The 17,313-nt window shown below is 48.0% G+C and overlaps 1 protein-coding gene across 1 annotated transcript in view; it reads right to left on the bottom strand.

Moving 5' to 3' along the window:
* DCST2 (DC-STAMP domain containing 2) overlaps window positions 1-17,313 on the bottom strand; it is a 35,962-nt gene extending 18,649 nt beyond the window's left edge. Inside the window, exons 1-7 of the mRNA XM_056853502.1 lie at window positions 17,016-17,313; window positions 13,630-13,800; window positions 11,109-11,210; window positions 9,875-10,069; window positions 7,617-7,682; window positions 6,690-6,903; window positions 732-889 (exon numbers count right to left, since the gene is read on the bottom strand). Coding sequence (XP_056709480.1) covers window positions 732-889; window positions 6,690-6,903; window positions 7,617-7,682; window positions 9,875-10,069; window positions 11,109-11,210; window positions 13,630-13,800; window positions 17,016-17,313 — 1,204 coding nt within the window. The remainder of the gene's footprint in view (window positions 1-731; window positions 890-6,689; window positions 6,904-7,616; window positions 7,683-9,874; window positions 10,070-11,108; window positions 11,211-13,629; window positions 13,801-17,015) is intronic.

Raw genomic sequence — 17,313 nt, 5'->3', positions numbered from 1 at the left:
ACGAGCTTGTCAGAGGTCTAATTTACACGTCTCCCTGTCAAGCTAGTTTTCTATCTGCAGGAAATTTTTCCCATACAAAGGGGTGCTTAATCCTGGGAGATGAAGAACAAAAGAAGTAGCCTGCTGAGGTGTGGCAGAACTGGTTTAACCAGATTGCCGAGCTTTTTGCTTGGCGGCAGCTAAGGAAGACGGTGTTTTGGGCTCCAGCCCTCTAGGGATGGGTGAGCCAACCTGTTTTTTAAAAGGCTGAGTGCTTTGGGGCATATGCATAATGCACCTTTTCAAGGAACGGAAACAGCCTTCGGACAAAAGGCTTCTGAGCATGCGCAGAACGCTCTCTCCTTTTGGAATAGCTTTGGCTTAAACAGAAGGCCCTAAAGATACTGGGATGCAGGGCGGGGATTTGAACTGGGTCTCCCAGATCCTAGTCCAACACCCTAATCTTTGCCCTGGATTTTGAATGAGGCCTGGACCTCCAGACCAATTGAAGTGTCCCAGCCTGTCCTACTAGGGTTGCCAAGTCCAGGTTGGGAAAATCCTGTAGGTTTGGGGGGTGGAGCCAGGAGAGGGCAGGGCTTGAGGAGAGGAGAGACCTCAGCCGGGTGTCTTACCATGGACGTCCCCCCCCCAGCTGTTTCCCCCAGGGGAACCGTTCTCTGTCACCTGGAGATTGGCTCTAACGCGAGGAGATCTCCAGGCCACACCCGGAGGTTGGCAACCCTATGTCCTACCTGGGCGGATGTATTTGCCGCTCTCCTTTGCAGACAAGGGCAGGACTGTGGGTCTCTGGTGCTTTCTCCGCATGGCGTCCATTTCCAGGAACTGTTGAGTGATGTAGATATTGTCGAAGCTGTCCTCGTGCAAGTAGCACTTCCGGTAGAGGAGAGCCCTACGGGAGAAAGAGGCCTTTTGTGGATGGGCAGTTTCCACTGGATCTGCTGCTCTCTAACTGCACAGTATTTGCAGTCGAATTCTCAAAACACCATGCACAGGGGCTTTCCCCCCGAAAAAATTCCAGGAGCACCTTACGATTATGCATCCCCAGTGAAAATGCGGAGCTTCTGCGTCCCTCCCCCCTGAAAATGCTGCTTTGTAATTGGCTATAGTGTATTTTGTTTAAATACATCACCAACCCCCCACTCCTCCAGCCCCGCAGTGAGATTCTTTCGATTTAACTGAACCGAGTGACTATTTCACAGCCAAAACAGAGAAGGATATGGACAAACACACAAACACCCCCGCAACCAATGTGTTTCTGGCTATCTCAATACAGGTATTATAAGAACATAAAAACACTAGCATGGTAATTTCATCGTTCCATCAGTCATAGAAAGGAGGGGCCGTGGCTCAGTGGTAGAGCCTCTGCTTGGCAGGCAGAAGGTCCCAGGTTCAATCCCCGGCATCTCCAGTTAAAGGGACTAGGCAGGTAGGTGATGCGAAAGACCTCAGCCTGAGACCCTGGAGAGCCGCTGCCGGTCTGAGTAGACAATACTGACTTTGATGAACCAAGGGTCTGATTCAGTATAAGGCAGCTTCATGTGTTCATGTGTGTCATCTTGCAGTCGCAAATGGGAAAAAAGGCTTTCAGGAATATAAGAGGAAGTGTATAAGTGGAGGGCAGGAAATCAGCCTGGCTCTGTTCGATCCCTGAGGCTGAAAACACTCGCTGTGAAACTGACCAGAGGAGGCAGTGAAACTAACCAGTATGAGGGGAGGGCAGGAAATCAGAGAATGGGTGTGGGGAGACACACCTGAAGCAAATCTATGCACAGGACCGGCTTTCGATTTGGGATCGAGGCAGACTTTAAATTCATGGCAAAACAGCGTCCTGAAAAAGTGGGAGAAACGCGGTGTGTGTGCACGCAAAGTAATTACTGAAGGTCCGAAAAATCTTGCATAATTCCAAGGAAGCCCTGAAGTAGTCCAGCGGTGATCACGATGTGAACTACCTATGTGTAAAAGCCAGAGAAGCCTACCAATATTTCAGGAATACAAATTGAAGGGTGTTTTTTTTCCTGTAACACTCCAATATGCCTCTCGAGGATTATCCCCCCCCTCCATTCTGTCTGCTGTTATACATTCTGAAAGGCTTGACTCTCTCGGCTGTCCGCTTTCACACTGCTTTTGATTTCCTGAAAAGATTTTTATCCTGCCTTTTGATTTCGTTTCTTCCTCGGGGTGGCCCACAATAGTTTCTGCAGCTTTCGAATGAAACCCTTTTCAAACGCGACGACCAAACGGAGCGCAGCACGTCCAAACCATATCAAAAGCAGCCCGCTCCTGACAATCTGACGCGGGGGGAAAGCTTGGCTAAATTAAAACATGCCCACTTGGCCCTTAAAAGATTGGTACGATTGCAGTACAATAGCCTCTCCATCGTTTTATTTAAAAGCCAAGAGGGTGTCGGTTCGTGAGGTTAAAGATCGACAAGAAAGGAAATGAACTGCCATAATGATACATTCAAAATGTTAGCTCAGCAGCTGCAGGGTGTAAAGCGGCCAACTGCGCACAGCACGGTACCTTAGCAATCATGCACCCACATTGACACGGATGTGCGCTAGAGGGATAATTAGACAAGGAATAGAGAATAAAACTGCTGCTAGCATACTGCCCTTGTACAAATCTATGGTGAGACCACACTTGGAATACAGTGTACAGTTCTTGTCACCACACCTAAAAAAGGATATTGCAGAGCTTGAGAAGGTGCAGAAAAGAGCAACCAAAAATGATCAGGGGGCTAGAGCAATGGCCCTATGAGGGGCAGTTAAAATGCTTAGGTCTGTTCAGCTTAGAAAGAAGGTAGTTAAGGGGAGACATGAGAGAGGTCTATAAAATTATGCATGGAATGGAAGCTTTCCTCCCTTTCTCATAATACCAGAACGCGGGGGTCATCTGCTGAAACTGGAGTGTGGGAGATTCAAAACAGATAAAAGGAAGTATACCTTCACACAACACATAGTTAAATTGTGGAACTCCCTTCCCCAGGATGTGGTGATGGCTGCCAACTGGGAAGGCTTTAAGAGGGGAGTGGACGTGTTCATGGAGGAGAGGGGTATCCATGGGTATTAGTAAAAATGGATACTAGTCATGATGCATGCCCTGACCTGGATGGCAGGCCCAGGCTAGCCTGATCTCGTCAGATCTCAGAAGCTAAGCAGGGTCAGCCCTGGTTAGTATTTGGATGGGAGACCACCAAGGAAGTCCAGGGTTGCTATACAGAGGAAGGCACTGGCAAACCACCTCTGTTAGTCTCTTGCCTTGAAAACCCCATAAGGGGTCACCATAAGTCAGCTGCGACTTGACGGTACTTCACACACACACACAGTCATGATGCATACCTATTCTCTCCAGGATCAGAGGAGCGTGCCTATTATATTAGGTGCTGTGGAATGCAGGCAGGATAAATGCTGCTGCAGTCGTCTTGTTTGTAGGCTACCTAGAGGCACCTGTTTGGTCACTGTGTGAACAGACTGCTGGACTTTATGGACCTTTGTCCTCATGTTCTTATGCATTCATTCTCCAGTCAGAGATTTAATGCTCTGGGGGTTCAAGCTGAATCTTGTTGGATAGCGCCAGCCCATCTTCCTGGAATACCTTGGCTATTGACTAGGGTGCCGGTCTCCCCCACAGCCAGGGGAGGTGCCAAGCCAGCCCTCCTTTGGCACTGTGGGATTGACAACAGCCGTGGCAAACAGCTGCCATGGGCAGCGCCATGCTGAGACACCCAGGTGGTGGGTAGACCTTTCCCCCATTGCTGCAGCCCCAGCTCCAATGAGAGCGGCTTGAGTTAGGGGTTTTTCTCTGCAGCGTGGGGTAGGGGTCAAAATCTCCAGGTATTTCTCAGCCCAGTGCTGGCAACCCTACTGATCAATGGACCCACAGAAAAAACCTAATGTGTTGTTACACCTTTGGGCTCCAGATCAAAGCACTCTCATTTGCCCTGGTTTTGACTTGAGTGTCAACCCACCTACTGGGCCAAAACTCGAAAATCTCGAGGAGCAAATAATCTTTAATAGTTTAAGGGTATTTTATGGCTTATGAAGAGCACGCCCTGCAGATTATCAATACGCTGTTTGTTTATGAAAGGACATTTAACTTGTTTAGGCTGTATTGATTTGGAAGAGTGGACTCGGCTTTTATTTCTCTGTTTGCTCCTCCATCTTTTCTGAGTCGGCTCAGTTTGTGTGTGGCCTGCAGGTTTACCCCCATGTAATTTTATCACAGTTAGGCCTAGTTTTACTAGGGTTGGAGCTTTTAATGTTTTATCGTTTCTGGCACAGAAATTTCCTAATGACCCAACAGAACTGCTTATTTGCTCCCTGACTCCCTTGAAACAGAGCAAAAGATAGGAGCAGTCCCCAGGTGAACAGACGCAGCTGTTCACCAGTCCCCGGGTGACCTTGGCATTTTACTCCTCTTGCCCTTTTGACTTACTTGTATCAAATGAAATCGTTTATCGCTCATTAACAACAAAGTCATAAGCATATACATAAGACACATAGATGCCTAGAATGTATAAAAATACATGAAGCGTAAAAAGCTAATAATAAATTTATACATGTTCAACAAAATCTCTTAGGCTACATACCATTTACCGGGATAGTTTTGAGACCATTACCTGGGTTAAATATTAGGCAACCTGATGGATTTTCTCACTATCTGCCTCTAAGTCTGATAGGAGAAAGGAACGATCCAGGGTTCAGAGGGAAGATTGTACTTTGTTAAGATAGGTGTGATCCACATCGTTCTCTCTTTGTTCTAATTTTTGCAAAATAAAAGTTAAGTGCCCTAAGGTTTCTATTTCGCTGGTTCCACAATCACGTAAGCGGTTGCCAAAGGGAATTTTAAAAAAGCAGCCCTTTAAGACCTGCGTGGGAAATGCATTTAATCTTGCTAAGGTGACGGCACGTCTTTGGGTTGGGGAGGTTATGAGGTTGAAATATATGGGGAGAATTTCTGGGGGAGGGATTCCCATTGTAGCAGAAGAGCAGACTCTACGTGCGCTACATTGGGTGCTGCCAGAATCCCGGTTAAAGAGTCTTCTTCTTATTGACTTACTTGTAGGGCTGTGCATCCCGGTAAACCCGAACCGAAAATAAATCCGAAAATAGCCGTTTCGGTATTTAGCTGAATACTAAAAACTGAATACTAAAAACCGTACAGGCGATTCTCGAATAGCCAAATAGATATATCGCTTTTTTACGTTTCGGCTATTCGCCTTTGCTCAGATGCACAGTTGCGTGCCTACTCCCATTTTTCTGTCTTTGACTGGTTTTGTTAGGACTCCATAGTTGGAGCCTTTTTGAGGCAGGGGTTGTGTAATCGAAGCCAACTTGGTCTGACCAACTTTCCAGGTACATCCCCCAAGACTAATCTGCATAGCAGAAAGGTCATTTAAATGACGGGGCTCACCTAGTCCTGTCTAGAGGGATACATCCTCCAACTAAAAACACCAGCCAGCGTGGTGTAGTTGTCAAGAGTGGTGGTTTGGAGCGGTGGATTCTGATCTGGAGGACCGGATTTGATTCCCCACTCCTCTACATGAGCAGCGGAGGCTAATCTGGTGAACTGGATTTGTTTCTCCACTCCTACACATGAAGCCAGCTGGGTGACCTTGGGCCAGTCACACTCTCTCAGCCCCACCTACCTCCCAGGGTGTGTTGTGGGGAGGGGAAGGGAAGGCGATTGTAAGCCAGTTTGAGTCTCTCTTAAGTGATAGAAAGTCGGCATATAAAAACCAACTCTTCTTCTTCTTCTTTAACAGCAGCTGATTGGGCTTCTGAAGAATACTTCCTCACCCGTAGGGATGAGCAATCTCCTTCAGAAGAGCCGCCTTTGTTGAGACTTCGGCTGGCTCCAATGTCACCACTCCCCTGCCATGAACACCTGCTCTCAAACTGGAGGTCGCCATGAGTAGTGGCTTCGTTTACCCGCACCTTCTCTTGAAATCAGATTTTTGATGATCATACTAAAGGACTGTTCACAGGATGTCACTTGCCACCAAGAGACATGTTTTCCGTGCCTTATTTTTCTTGCATTTAAGCCGTTTTCCAAACGAAGGACATCACGCAAAGCGACCCAGATATGAACAGGTCCCACCCTTTTCCAAACCCCTCTTCAAGGCAGCATAAGGGAAGCCAAACAGGGGAAGTACAGAAGACTGGCTTCTCTCACAGCCAATCACGAAGCAGTGTGTAAAGAGGCGGGGATTCAAGTGCTTCCTGCTACCTTGGAGCTCTTTCTGAGCAAAAGAAAGGCTTTTTTAAAACGAGGCTTGGATTTCTCCCCCCCCCCTTCTTTCAGATTGCTCCTTTTTTGTTGTTGTTGTTCTTAAAATGCTTTTTTATGCGGCAGTTGGGTTTGGGGGGAAGGAAATCTCTCGCGAGGTAAGCCAATTACAGAGCAGCATTTAAAGGGGTGGGACTTGGTTTGAGCTTGGGAGGCTGCTTTTCTGTATTCGTGCCTCCATTAGCACACAGTTTCGTAACTGATCATTCCAGCCAATGCATACAGTTCCCCCCAACCCGGGTTGCTTTGATCCTGGCTGAACGGGGAATAAAGGAGGTTAAAGCGACCATGCATAAATGAACTTATTTCAGTTTACCTGGGGGGGGGGGGTGAGAAATGGGGCCAATAAACCTGAACCCAACATTTACTGGAAAAAAATTTTTTTGCACACCCCTACTTACTTGACATAGATGTAAAGAATGGCCAAGGTGGACGTGTAGCCAAAAAGCCCAATGGCCTCCTGCACTGGCTGCAGGCGCAGCGAAATGCCCTCCATGATGTCGAAGGCCACCTGGGAGAGGCTCTTGCTGGCGTTGACAGTCACGTCGTAATTGTGGATGGTGGTGATGTTGAATTCGAACTCACGGCGGATGCGGCTGAGCATCTTGGAGATGGCTGGGGGGGGGGGAAGAAGCATGAGCATCAGGGTGGAGGGCGAGGCGGCGCTCCAAATGCCGTCTTTGCATTTTGAAGTGCTACAGCTTCGGGACTGCAAGACGGGCAATATCTTTGCAACAAAAAAAAAGATTAGACCGTTCCGTTTGGCCGGGAGCTGTTAGAGCGAGATGGAACCTCCATGTACAGTGGCAGTTTATCTCTGGACACCCGCTGCTTGGGGACAAACCACAGAGCTTGAATCTGCTGGGAGAACTTTCCAGAGGCATCCCTCTAGTTGGCAATTGAAACCAAACGGTGGACTTGATAGACCCATGGAAATAGACCCATTAATCAAGAACAGTCCTATCAATCCTGTTATCCCTGATGACCCAATGGAACCTCCACATTCAGAGGCAGTGTACCTCCAAGTACCAGGCACTTGAGAGGTATAAACTGGGAGGACTCTTGCTTTCACACCCTGCTTGTGGGTTTCTCAAAAACATTTGGGTGGCTGTGACTGGAAACAGGATTCAAAGATTCAGTGGATTTGGGTCTGATCCAGAGAGGCCATGTTCTTAATTTCCATTCAGAGGAAGCCAGGAAATTTGTGCTTTTTTTTTTTTTTTGCTCATTCATAGATATGAGTCAGCCTCACCCTCCCTCCACTCCCAAACCACACCAAGGTTCTCTGATTCGAGGCCAGTGGGTGAGAAAGGACCCCAAACACTCACGAGCTCCGACGTTGCGGCGTAGGAACGGCACGATATATTGGGGGATGATGCAGAACACGAGGAGGACTGTAGGAAAGAAAAAAAAAGACCATTGAAAGGGCAACGCCCCTCTCCCACCCCGGATGAAACCCGAGGCCTCTGTGAGCTACCAAGAGCCCCATGTTTCACTGTACGTAAGGATAGCATCAAACTGCGAGGAATTGTGGGAAGCAGCAACAATTTGAAGAAGAAGAAAAAACCCCGATATCTCCTTCCGGAATTCTATAAACTCTCATGGATTTAACCAGCTCTGGTTCCCCTATCTCTTCCTGCCTTTTACCACTTTAAATGATTCTCAGCTACTCTCAACATCCTGTGCCTCCTAGAGCATGCTCTTTCTTCATCAGACCAATATTATTGGGGTGGGGGATATTTGGTTCATTTACAAAGTCAGTTTTCTGCAACCCCAAAGTACCTTGAGTGTGAGACACTCCACCTGATCTGTGGATGGCGTGGTTCTCCAAGGGATGAGCCGGCTTACTATTTATTTATTCACTTTATTTATAAATATGAGACTGAAGGCAGATTATGGGGTATAAAAAAATGTAAACTAGTGTGAGAGTCAGAGTTGTGGAGTGGTTTTAATGTTGGACTAGGATATCAGGGACCCAGGTTCAAAACCTTGCTCTGCATGGAAGCTTGCTGGGATATCTTGTCCGGTCAAACTCTCCACCTAGCCTACCTCATAGGGTTGTTGTGGTGAGGATAAATGAAGGGGACGTGAGTGAGGTAAGCCACTTTGGGTCTCCAAACAGGGAGAAAGGTGATGTATACATGGAGTTGTTAACAACAACAACAATAACAATAATAATAGTAGTAGTAGTCATCGTTGGTTTTATACCACACTTTTCTCTACCTCAAAGTGGTATAATAATAATAATAATAATAGTAGTAGTAGTAGTAGTAGTAGTAGTAGTAATAGTAGTAGTAGCAGTAGTAGTAGTAGCAGTCGTTGGTTTTTATACCACACTTTTCTCTAGTCTCAAAGTGGCTTACAATCGCCTTCCCTTCCTCTCCTCACAACACACACGTTGTGAGATAGGTGGGGCTGAGAGAGTTTGGACAGAACTGTGACTGGCCCATGGTCACCCAGTAGGCTTCATGTGGAGGAGTGGGGAATCAAACCCGATCCTCCAGATCAGAGTCCACCGCTCATGTGGAGGAGTGGAGAATCAAACCCAGTTCACCAGATTAGAGTCCGCCCCTCTTAACCACTACATCATGCTGGTGTGCTGATATTTCAAACAATGCAGAAAACAGAATCACAAAAGCAGAAAGATAATTGGGGAGATAGGCAGGGTATAAATGAAGTAAACAATAAATAATAACATCTAAAAACAATGTAATTCAACAGCATGAGAAATCTGATAAGCAATGCAACAGGACAAGGATTACAAATTACAAACAATGCAAAAAAACCCACCCAGACATGATAGTCCAAAGAATGCAGAAAACGGAATCACAAAAGCAGAAATTAATGTAGTCAAAGCAGGATAATCAACCAGCTGGGGCATAGACCACAGTCTTTTTCCCTTTGGAAAAGTGCCTGTTAGACACAGCAGCGATTCTTAGTGTGAATACAGTGCTTTAGAGGGTTGAATGCACAGATATCATCTGGGTTATCCTGACCGCAGCCTTGTAAACTAGGCTAGCATAATCACTATCCCCTTCTGCATTGAAGGGGCTGGGTCTAGGATAAACAAACAGCCGTTTACCTAAGGCCAAATGACTCCAGAGGCAACCAGTTTTCCCACCCCTGGGCTAGGCATACTGGCATACTGGCTCATCCCACTGGCTGCCAAATCCTGCCAGCAACCTGGCCGGACAGCCTCCACTATCAGCGGAGCAGGTTGCCCCCGTTAATTGCCCCACTCAACTCTGCCTTGACTGGGGTTGCCAATAGGGTTGCCAGGTCCCTCTTCGCCACTGGCGAGAGGTTTTTGGGGCGGAGCCTGAGGAGGACGGGGTTTGGGGAGGGGAGGGACTTCAATGCCATAGAGTCCAATTGCCAAAGTGGCCATTTTCTCCAGGGGAACTGATCTCTGTCAGCTGGAGATAGTTGTAATAGCAGGAGATCTCCAGCTAGTACCTGGAGGCAACCCTATATTTATGTCACACTAGTCAGGGGGTCATGCTAAGAGCTGGCCTAGCAGCAGCGGTTGGGGGTCACGCATAGCCATGGGACTGGCTGCAAAGCAGGGTCGGGGGGTCACGCTCACCATTTGCCAGGCCGCAGAGGGGCTTGAAGAGCAGCACGATGTAGCACAGGAGGTAAAGTAAGGGGATGGCCCGTTCACATTCGTCCTTGGCATTGTCGAAGATGCGGGTGCACTTGCGGTAGGGGCTGCCCAATTCCTGGTTGCACACCTCCCCCAGGTTCACCAGCCAGTACCACACGTTCCGGAGGCAGTGAGCTGCAGGGCAGGCAAAGGGACAGTGCCAAGTCAGGGGAAGGGAGGTCATTTCGAGTGCCCCAGGCAAACGCCAGTCTCCAGTTGGCACAAATTACCTTCCTCTTGCCTGCTTCCGGGTATCAGGACCATAGGAAACAAAGTGCTCCATTACACGTTGTATTTCCTTCTGTGTACATTTTAAATCAGGGGTGGTTAACCTTTTTTCTGCCAAGGGCCATTTGAATATTTATAACATCATTTGCGGGCCATACAATTGGGGGGGGGGAAGGGCAGAAAAAGAAAACGAAATCCTCACCAGTAACTGTAGTTTTGCATACGAGAGTATCCCCCCTTTTTTTCAATTCCAGCCTAGGACCACGACTGAGAGGAAAGAGGGGGAGGCATCCGAAACCACGACGAAAGGCGGAGGGGAGTACAGAGAGAGAGAGGCTTTTGCTCCTGTATGCCCTTCCTTCATCTCCCCCCCCACACCCTTTACTCGCCTGGTTTTCCTCTCTCCTCCCATCAGATTTGATCTGCCCCCTTCCTTCCTGCCAGGACTCACGAAGGGCCAGACCAAATGATTTTGTGGGCCTTAAACGGCCCGCGGGCCGGACGTTCCCCACCCCTGTTTTAAATGCTTCCCCCCTCCCCCTTTGTGCAACTGCATCTTCCAGGTTGCCTTTATCAAGGAGGGGGAACCGTGCAGGAAGAGAAAAGGAAGAGGATGAGAAACTTTCCTCCCTGGATGTTTTCTCACTGGAAAAAGCCACCCCTGAATTCCCTTTAAGTAGAGTTGCCAGCTTCGGGTTGGAAAACACCTGGAGATTTTTGGGGCGGAGCCTGTAGAGGGCAGGGTTTGAGCGGAGGAGGGACTTCAATGCCATAGAGTCCAATTGCCAAAGCAGCCATTTTCTCCAGGTGAGCTGATCTCTGTCACCTGGAGTTCAGTTGTAATAGCAGGAGATCTCCAGCTAGAACATGGAGGTGGGCAACTGTATTTTGAGGGCATTGGGGGGGGCTCTGTCATTCTCCCCTCCTTCCCACTCCCACAACTTACCGACATGCCGCACAGAATCCATGACGGACCGGAAAAGCTTTCGGACACGATCACCGACCACTTTGGCTTTCTTGGCGATATCTTTGATTTTCTGTAACGCAGCTGGGCAGAACATGGGGCAGATGGTAACAGGAACCTGGGTTTTAATAGGGACTAGGAACTTGTTTTCAGCACCACGGCCATACCCATGAATGCAGGAATCAATAGTACCCTAAAAAAGGAGCCACTGGACATGCACAGATTGTTTTCCAATCACCACGCAGTAACCACAAGCCTTAAGGCTCATGTCTGTAATTAGGGGACTCTGGTTTCCTGTCTGACACGGGGCCCAGAACCTAGGGTTGCCAGATCCCTCTTGGCAACCGGCAGGAGGTTTTTGGGGCAGAGCCTGAGGAGGGCGGGGTTGGGAGAGGGACTTCAATTTCCATAGAGTCCAATTGCCAAAACGGCCAATTTCTCCAGGGGAACTGATCTCTATCGCCTGGAGATCAGTTGTAATAGCAGGAGATCTCCAGCTATTACCTGGAGGTTAAGGTAAACCACAGCACCTGAGCTCAAAGAAATAACAATTTTTACTTCTATGTACAATGACACAAATTATATGCTATAAGAAAGCAAACAAAATTTAACCATCCAGATAAGTAATATACAAAAATATACTGATCTTTTTCTTGTATCTTTCAACAGGGTAGTGTCTGGTTACTTCACCAAGGCACAGATGCAACGTCCAAAGTATATTAAATTTACTCACAGTCCAGCCAAATGAAAATGAAATAAAAATTCACATGATGCACATAGTCCTCATGTGTATCTCAAAGTCCAACACGAACAAAACGACACTTCCGGATTTGTGCACGTTTCGCATTAAAGTTGCTTCATCAGTTGTTCTTAATATTGTCTTGCGAATTGCTTAAATAGTTCATAAGGGTGCATAGACCTCTGTAAGAAATATTAAACATGCTTACCATTGCAGTACAGTAATAAAGAGAATTCATAGAGTACATACATCTTAAAGCTGCCTTGCAAAAGTTCTAAATATAATCCAAACATTGTGTACAGCTTACCAATCAATGACTAGCCGACCCCCAAGGGTTCTTCTATCTCTCTGGTGGCTAGTGTGGATTGTGGCATTCTCATAGTTTAAATTCTTGCTACCCATAGTGTTCCAGCTGAGATTCATTACGAGGAAGGTAATCTTAAAGAAAAAGTGATCTCTTAAAGAAAGCATGCCAGATCAAATTCATTATTGAGACCTGCTGGCGACAATGGTTTGAAGAGATACACAAATCTCATTTCCTGTCTGTGTAATAATTTCATCACGTCCTCCCGATGAAAGGGACGTGATTTGTATTGCCATAGGGCAAAGAAACGTATGTCCGTATCCGAATGCCCTTGTTGAAGGAAATGGCTTGTAAGGGGCGCATCCATGGTTTTGGAGAGAAAGAGCTTATGGTCAGCTGGTCTTCGAGGTCTATGCACCCATGGGAATCAACTGAAGAAGCATATATCTGCGAAACTTACACAAATCCGGAGGTGGCGTTTTGATTGAAAGGAAATTTTTGACTGAAAGGAAACTTTCCCATGAATGGATTACATTTTTTAATTGAATGAATTGACTGGAATTTGGACTCTGAACTTGAAACTTGGATTTTGGACTTGAACTGTGCTATGAATTTGGACATTTAGAAATTGGACCTGGTGAAGTAACCTATTTGTGTTATATCGTTATACTGGCATTGTGATTCAGTGAATTAACTACCTTTGTTTATTAAATTTCTTTGCACTGTTTATTTTAGTATAGAGATACATACTTTATATTTTACACTACATCCCCTAGTGGGAATTAGCCCCCAGGTGGGGACGCTTGGATTTGTTATCACTTTGTGAGCTGGTGCTGTTATTGCTACCTGGAGGTTGGCAGCCCTAGGTGGTTGTAAGGTTACCGGGTCCCTCTTTGCCACCGGTTGGAGGTTTTTGGGTCAGAGCCTGAGGAGGAGGGGGTTTGGGGAGGGGAGGGACTTCAATGCCATAGAGTCCAATTGCCGAAGCACCCATTTTCTCCAGGTGAGCTGATCCCTATTGGCTGGAGATAAGTTGTAATAGCGGGAGCTCTCCAGCTACTACCTGGAGGGCGCGTACTTGTTGATGTTGATTTTTGTCAATGCTGATAGCCGTATTGGGAAGACTTTGTGTATAATAGGAGGGTTTCTGCTTCCTATACCTGAATTATTTGTTAATATACTTTTTGTGACTAGTGTTTGCTTAGAATAGATTCGTTTTAGGAATAATATGTGTATATGTTAATGATTTAGGAATAAATATTGAATTTGTTGCATACTTCATACTGAGCCTTCGTGCTGCCTTTTGATATATATATTACCTGGAGGTTGGCAACCCTAGGTGGTTGTGAGGATAAAATGGGGGAGAGCAGGCTGACGTAAGCCACTCTGGGTTCCCATTGGGGAGAAAGCTGGGGTAGACATGAAGCAAATCAGTAAATAAATAAAACCATCTCTCTCACTGAGCAGGGGCTCGCGGGCTCTCTGCAGCATCTCCGCCGTCTGGTTGAGAGCGAGCTCGGCCCCGCACGACACGGCCTCTGCGGACCGCGTGAAGTTGCGCATGATGTTGGTGAAGGGCCCTTGCATGGCGAGGCCGAACGCCAGAACAAGCAGGATGGTTTTGCTCTCTCCTGTAGGGGACAGAAAGAGGTACATGCCTAAGGTCCCTGGTACAGAGAGGTAGTGCCAGCGAGGCGTAGAGGGTAAGAGCGGTGGTTTGGAGCAGTGGACTCTGAGCTGGAGAACCGGGTTTGATTCCCCGCTCCGCCACATGAAGCCAGCTTGGTGACATTGGGCTAGTCACAGTTCTCTCAGAGCTCTCTTAGCCTCACCTACCTCACAAGGTGCCTGTTGTGGGGAGGGGAAAGGAAAGAGATTGTAAGCCAGTTTGATTCTTCCTTAAGTGGGAGAGAAAGTCAGCATATAAAAACCAAACTTCTTCTTCCTCTTCTTCCTCTTCCTTCTCCTCTTTCTCCTCCTTCTGCTTCTGCTTCTTCCTCTTCTTCTCCCTCTTCTTCTTCCTCTTCTTCTTCTTCTTCTTTGTCTGGGCTTCGAAAGCTCTTTGCCTCTGGGTTTCTGACCATAGCTAAGCTCACATACCTTGCCACTAGCAATGATCTTAGAGCAGGGGTGGGGAACGTCAGGCCCGGGGGCCGTTTAAGGCCCGCAAAATCATTTGGTCTGGCCCTTTGTGGGTCCTGGCAGATCTCTAGCTCAGAAGGATCTAAGACTGGTGATCTGCCCCCTCCAGCAGACAGGAATAGCCTCTATTCAAGGCGGATGTGAGTTTGGTTTGCCAAGAAAAGGAACCTTTTCCCCCCCCTTACAGAAGAGTTGTTAGCTATGGAGCTGCTAGGACTGCCCAAGCAACTGTGTTAACCCTTTCCCACCCGGGCCATGGAGAAACGTATTCCCACTGTACTACAAGAGGGCTGGGGGCGGAAGTTGCGACAATGGAGGGGTTAAAGGGGGCAGGGCCAGAATGTGCGGGGGGGGGGAGGGAGTTCTTAGCCAGTGTGTCCTCATTTCATCCCTGCAGGCAGAGGTATCAGGAGCCGGCTGTAGGATCTGGCCCCGCCCATGCAGAGCAGGAGCAACTCCAGTGTGCGGCTGGACGGCTATGCCCGGCTGGTGCAACAGACCATCCTGGGCCACCAGGTGGGTGAGTGCACCACCGGTTGGATGCCTGCCTGCTTGCCCATGTCAGGGGGGTCATCTGGGGCAGCTGCCTGATTGGGGCTTGGTCGGCTAATTTTTAAGCTGATAATTTTGTATGGCCCGCGAACGATTTTATAAATAACCAAATGGCCCTTGGCGGGGGAAAAGGTTCCCCACCCCTGTCTTAGAGGATACACGTGAGATCAATATTTTTATGATTTTATGATTTATTTTAATAGAAAGGGTGAAATGCTCCCCAGCTTGAAGACACTGCCAAAATTAGTCATTTGACTGCGTAAATTAAATAAATAATAGTAAAAGCTAACAAACAGGGGATTCTCCCCCCACCCGCCAGATCATTGGTGACAGTGAGGCTGAGAAAACCACTGGGCACAAAGGGAAAAGCTGAGTGGAATTTGGAGCATTACCATGGGGGGGGGGGGGCTGAGCTCCAGCTGTCATTGATTTTGATTAAAACAAGACTTTTTTTCTTCTTCTTAATGCACAAACAAGCTCTCCTTGTTTATATGGAAACTGTCCTTTAAACAAATCAAAATGTCTGTTTTCAGCATAAAAATCTTAGCTGGGGGTGAGTCACTGTCCCAAGTGGGGGGCGCACCCACCAGCCTTTTGCTGTCTTTGGTACAACATCTAACCAACTGCTGCCTGCTGGCTCACTTTGTGTTCTTCCATATATCTTTTGGGAGGAGGAGGAGGAAGAAGAGAAAGAAGAGGAAGAAGAAGAGGAGGAGGAAGAAGAAGAGGAGGAGGAAGAAGAGTTGGTTTTTATATGCCTCTACCTTTTAAGGAGAATCAAACTGGCTTACAATCACTTTCCCTTCCTCTCCCCACAACAGGCACCCTGTGAGGTAGGTGGGGCGGAGAGAGCTCTAAGAGAGCTGTGACTAGCCCAAGGTCACCCAGATGGCTTTGTGTGTAGGAGCGGGAAAACAAATCCAGTTCACCAGATTAGCCTCCCGCCGCTCATGTGGAGGAGTGGGGAATCGAACCTGATTCTCCAGATCAGAGTCCACCGCTCCAAACCACCGCTCTTAACCACTACACCATGCTGGAAGACAGCATGGTATAGCCTGATCTTGTTAGATCTCAGAAACTAAGCAACATCAGTACTGGGATGAGGGACCATCAAGGAAGACACTGTAGAGGAAGGCAATGGCCAGCCATCTCTGCTTCCCAATGGCCTTGAAAGCCCCTTGCTGGGGTCATTATATGTTGGAAGCTAAGCAAGGATCAGGACTTGGATGGGAGACCACCAAGGAAGGCTCTGCAGAGGAAGGCAGTGGCAAACCACCCCTGCTCCTCACTTGCCTTGAAAGCTCCTTGCTGGGGTCATTATACCTGGGAAGCTAAGCAGGGTAGGACTTGGATGGGAGACCACAAGGAAGGTTCTGCAGAGGAAGGCAATGGCAAACTACCTCTGCTTTTCACTTGTCTTGAAAGCCCCTTGCTGGGGTCGCCATAAGTCAGCTGCGACTTGACGGCACTTAGGTCGGACCAGAACCAACAGGTTGAAATTAAATCAAAAGAGTTTCCGGCTAAACATTAGGAAGAACTTCCTGATGGTTAGACCGGTTCCTCAGTGGAACAGGCTTCCTCGGGAGGCGGTGAGCTCTCCTTCCCTGGAGGTTTTTAAGCAGAGGCTAGATGACCATCTGTCAGCAATGCTGATTCTGTGACCTTAGGCAGATCATGAGAGGGCGGGCAGGAAAGGTTGCGCCAGTGCTCGGTTCTTGTGGGCCTTTCTTACATGCCCAGGGTAATGCTGATTGCCACTTTGGGGTCAGGAAGCAATTTTCCTCCAGGCCAGACTGGCCAGGGATCTTAGAGGGTTTTTTTTTGTGCCATCTTCTGGGCATGGAGTGTGTGGTCACTGGGTGTGTGGGGGGAGGTAGTTGTGAATTTCTTGCATTGTGCAGGGGGTTGGACTAGATGACCCTGGTGGTCCCTTCCAGCTCTTTTATTCTATGTACCTAGTAGTCTTGCCAGCTAACCAGTAAAGATGTGATCTGTTGAGCGGCCACATTTGGGAGGGTCACAAATGCAAGAATTTTTTTAAAAATCCTGCTATAGCCCAGCCTGGCCAGCAATCCATTGGAGTCTGCCTGACTTGGCCCCTGCCAGCATCGATTTTTGACACCCCAAGCCAGAGATCTTGGGCAGCACTTACTCGAGAACATCTGGGGCAGGACGAGGAAGACGGTCACCCTCACTTTGTACGAGAAGGCCATGCCGAAGCCGAGGCCGGCTGCTAGGCTGATGGTCGACACCATGCAGTACCAGATGCTATAGCCCTGGACAAAAATGACCATTGCGCTGTACAGTGCGGCGATGGTCATCCCCAGGAGAAAGCCCCCCATGCTGCGCACCACTGTCCGTCCCACGGTGTCTTCAGACAGCCGAGGGCCCAGCGGTTTCTTCTTCCTTCTCTTTGCCTGCTGCGTGGAGAAAATGGACAGAAGGCCCAT

The sequence above is a fragment of the Euleptes europaea genome, chromosome 7 (assembly GCF_029931775.1).
Source record: "Euleptes europaea isolate rEulEur1 chromosome 7, rEulEur1.hap1, whole genome shotgun sequence".
In the NCBI taxonomy this organism is placed as follows: domain Eukaryota; kingdom Metazoa; phylum Chordata; class Lepidosauria; order Squamata; family Sphaerodactylidae; genus Euleptes; species Euleptes europaea.
This window is presented reverse-complemented; position numbering and strand designations above follow the sequence as displayed.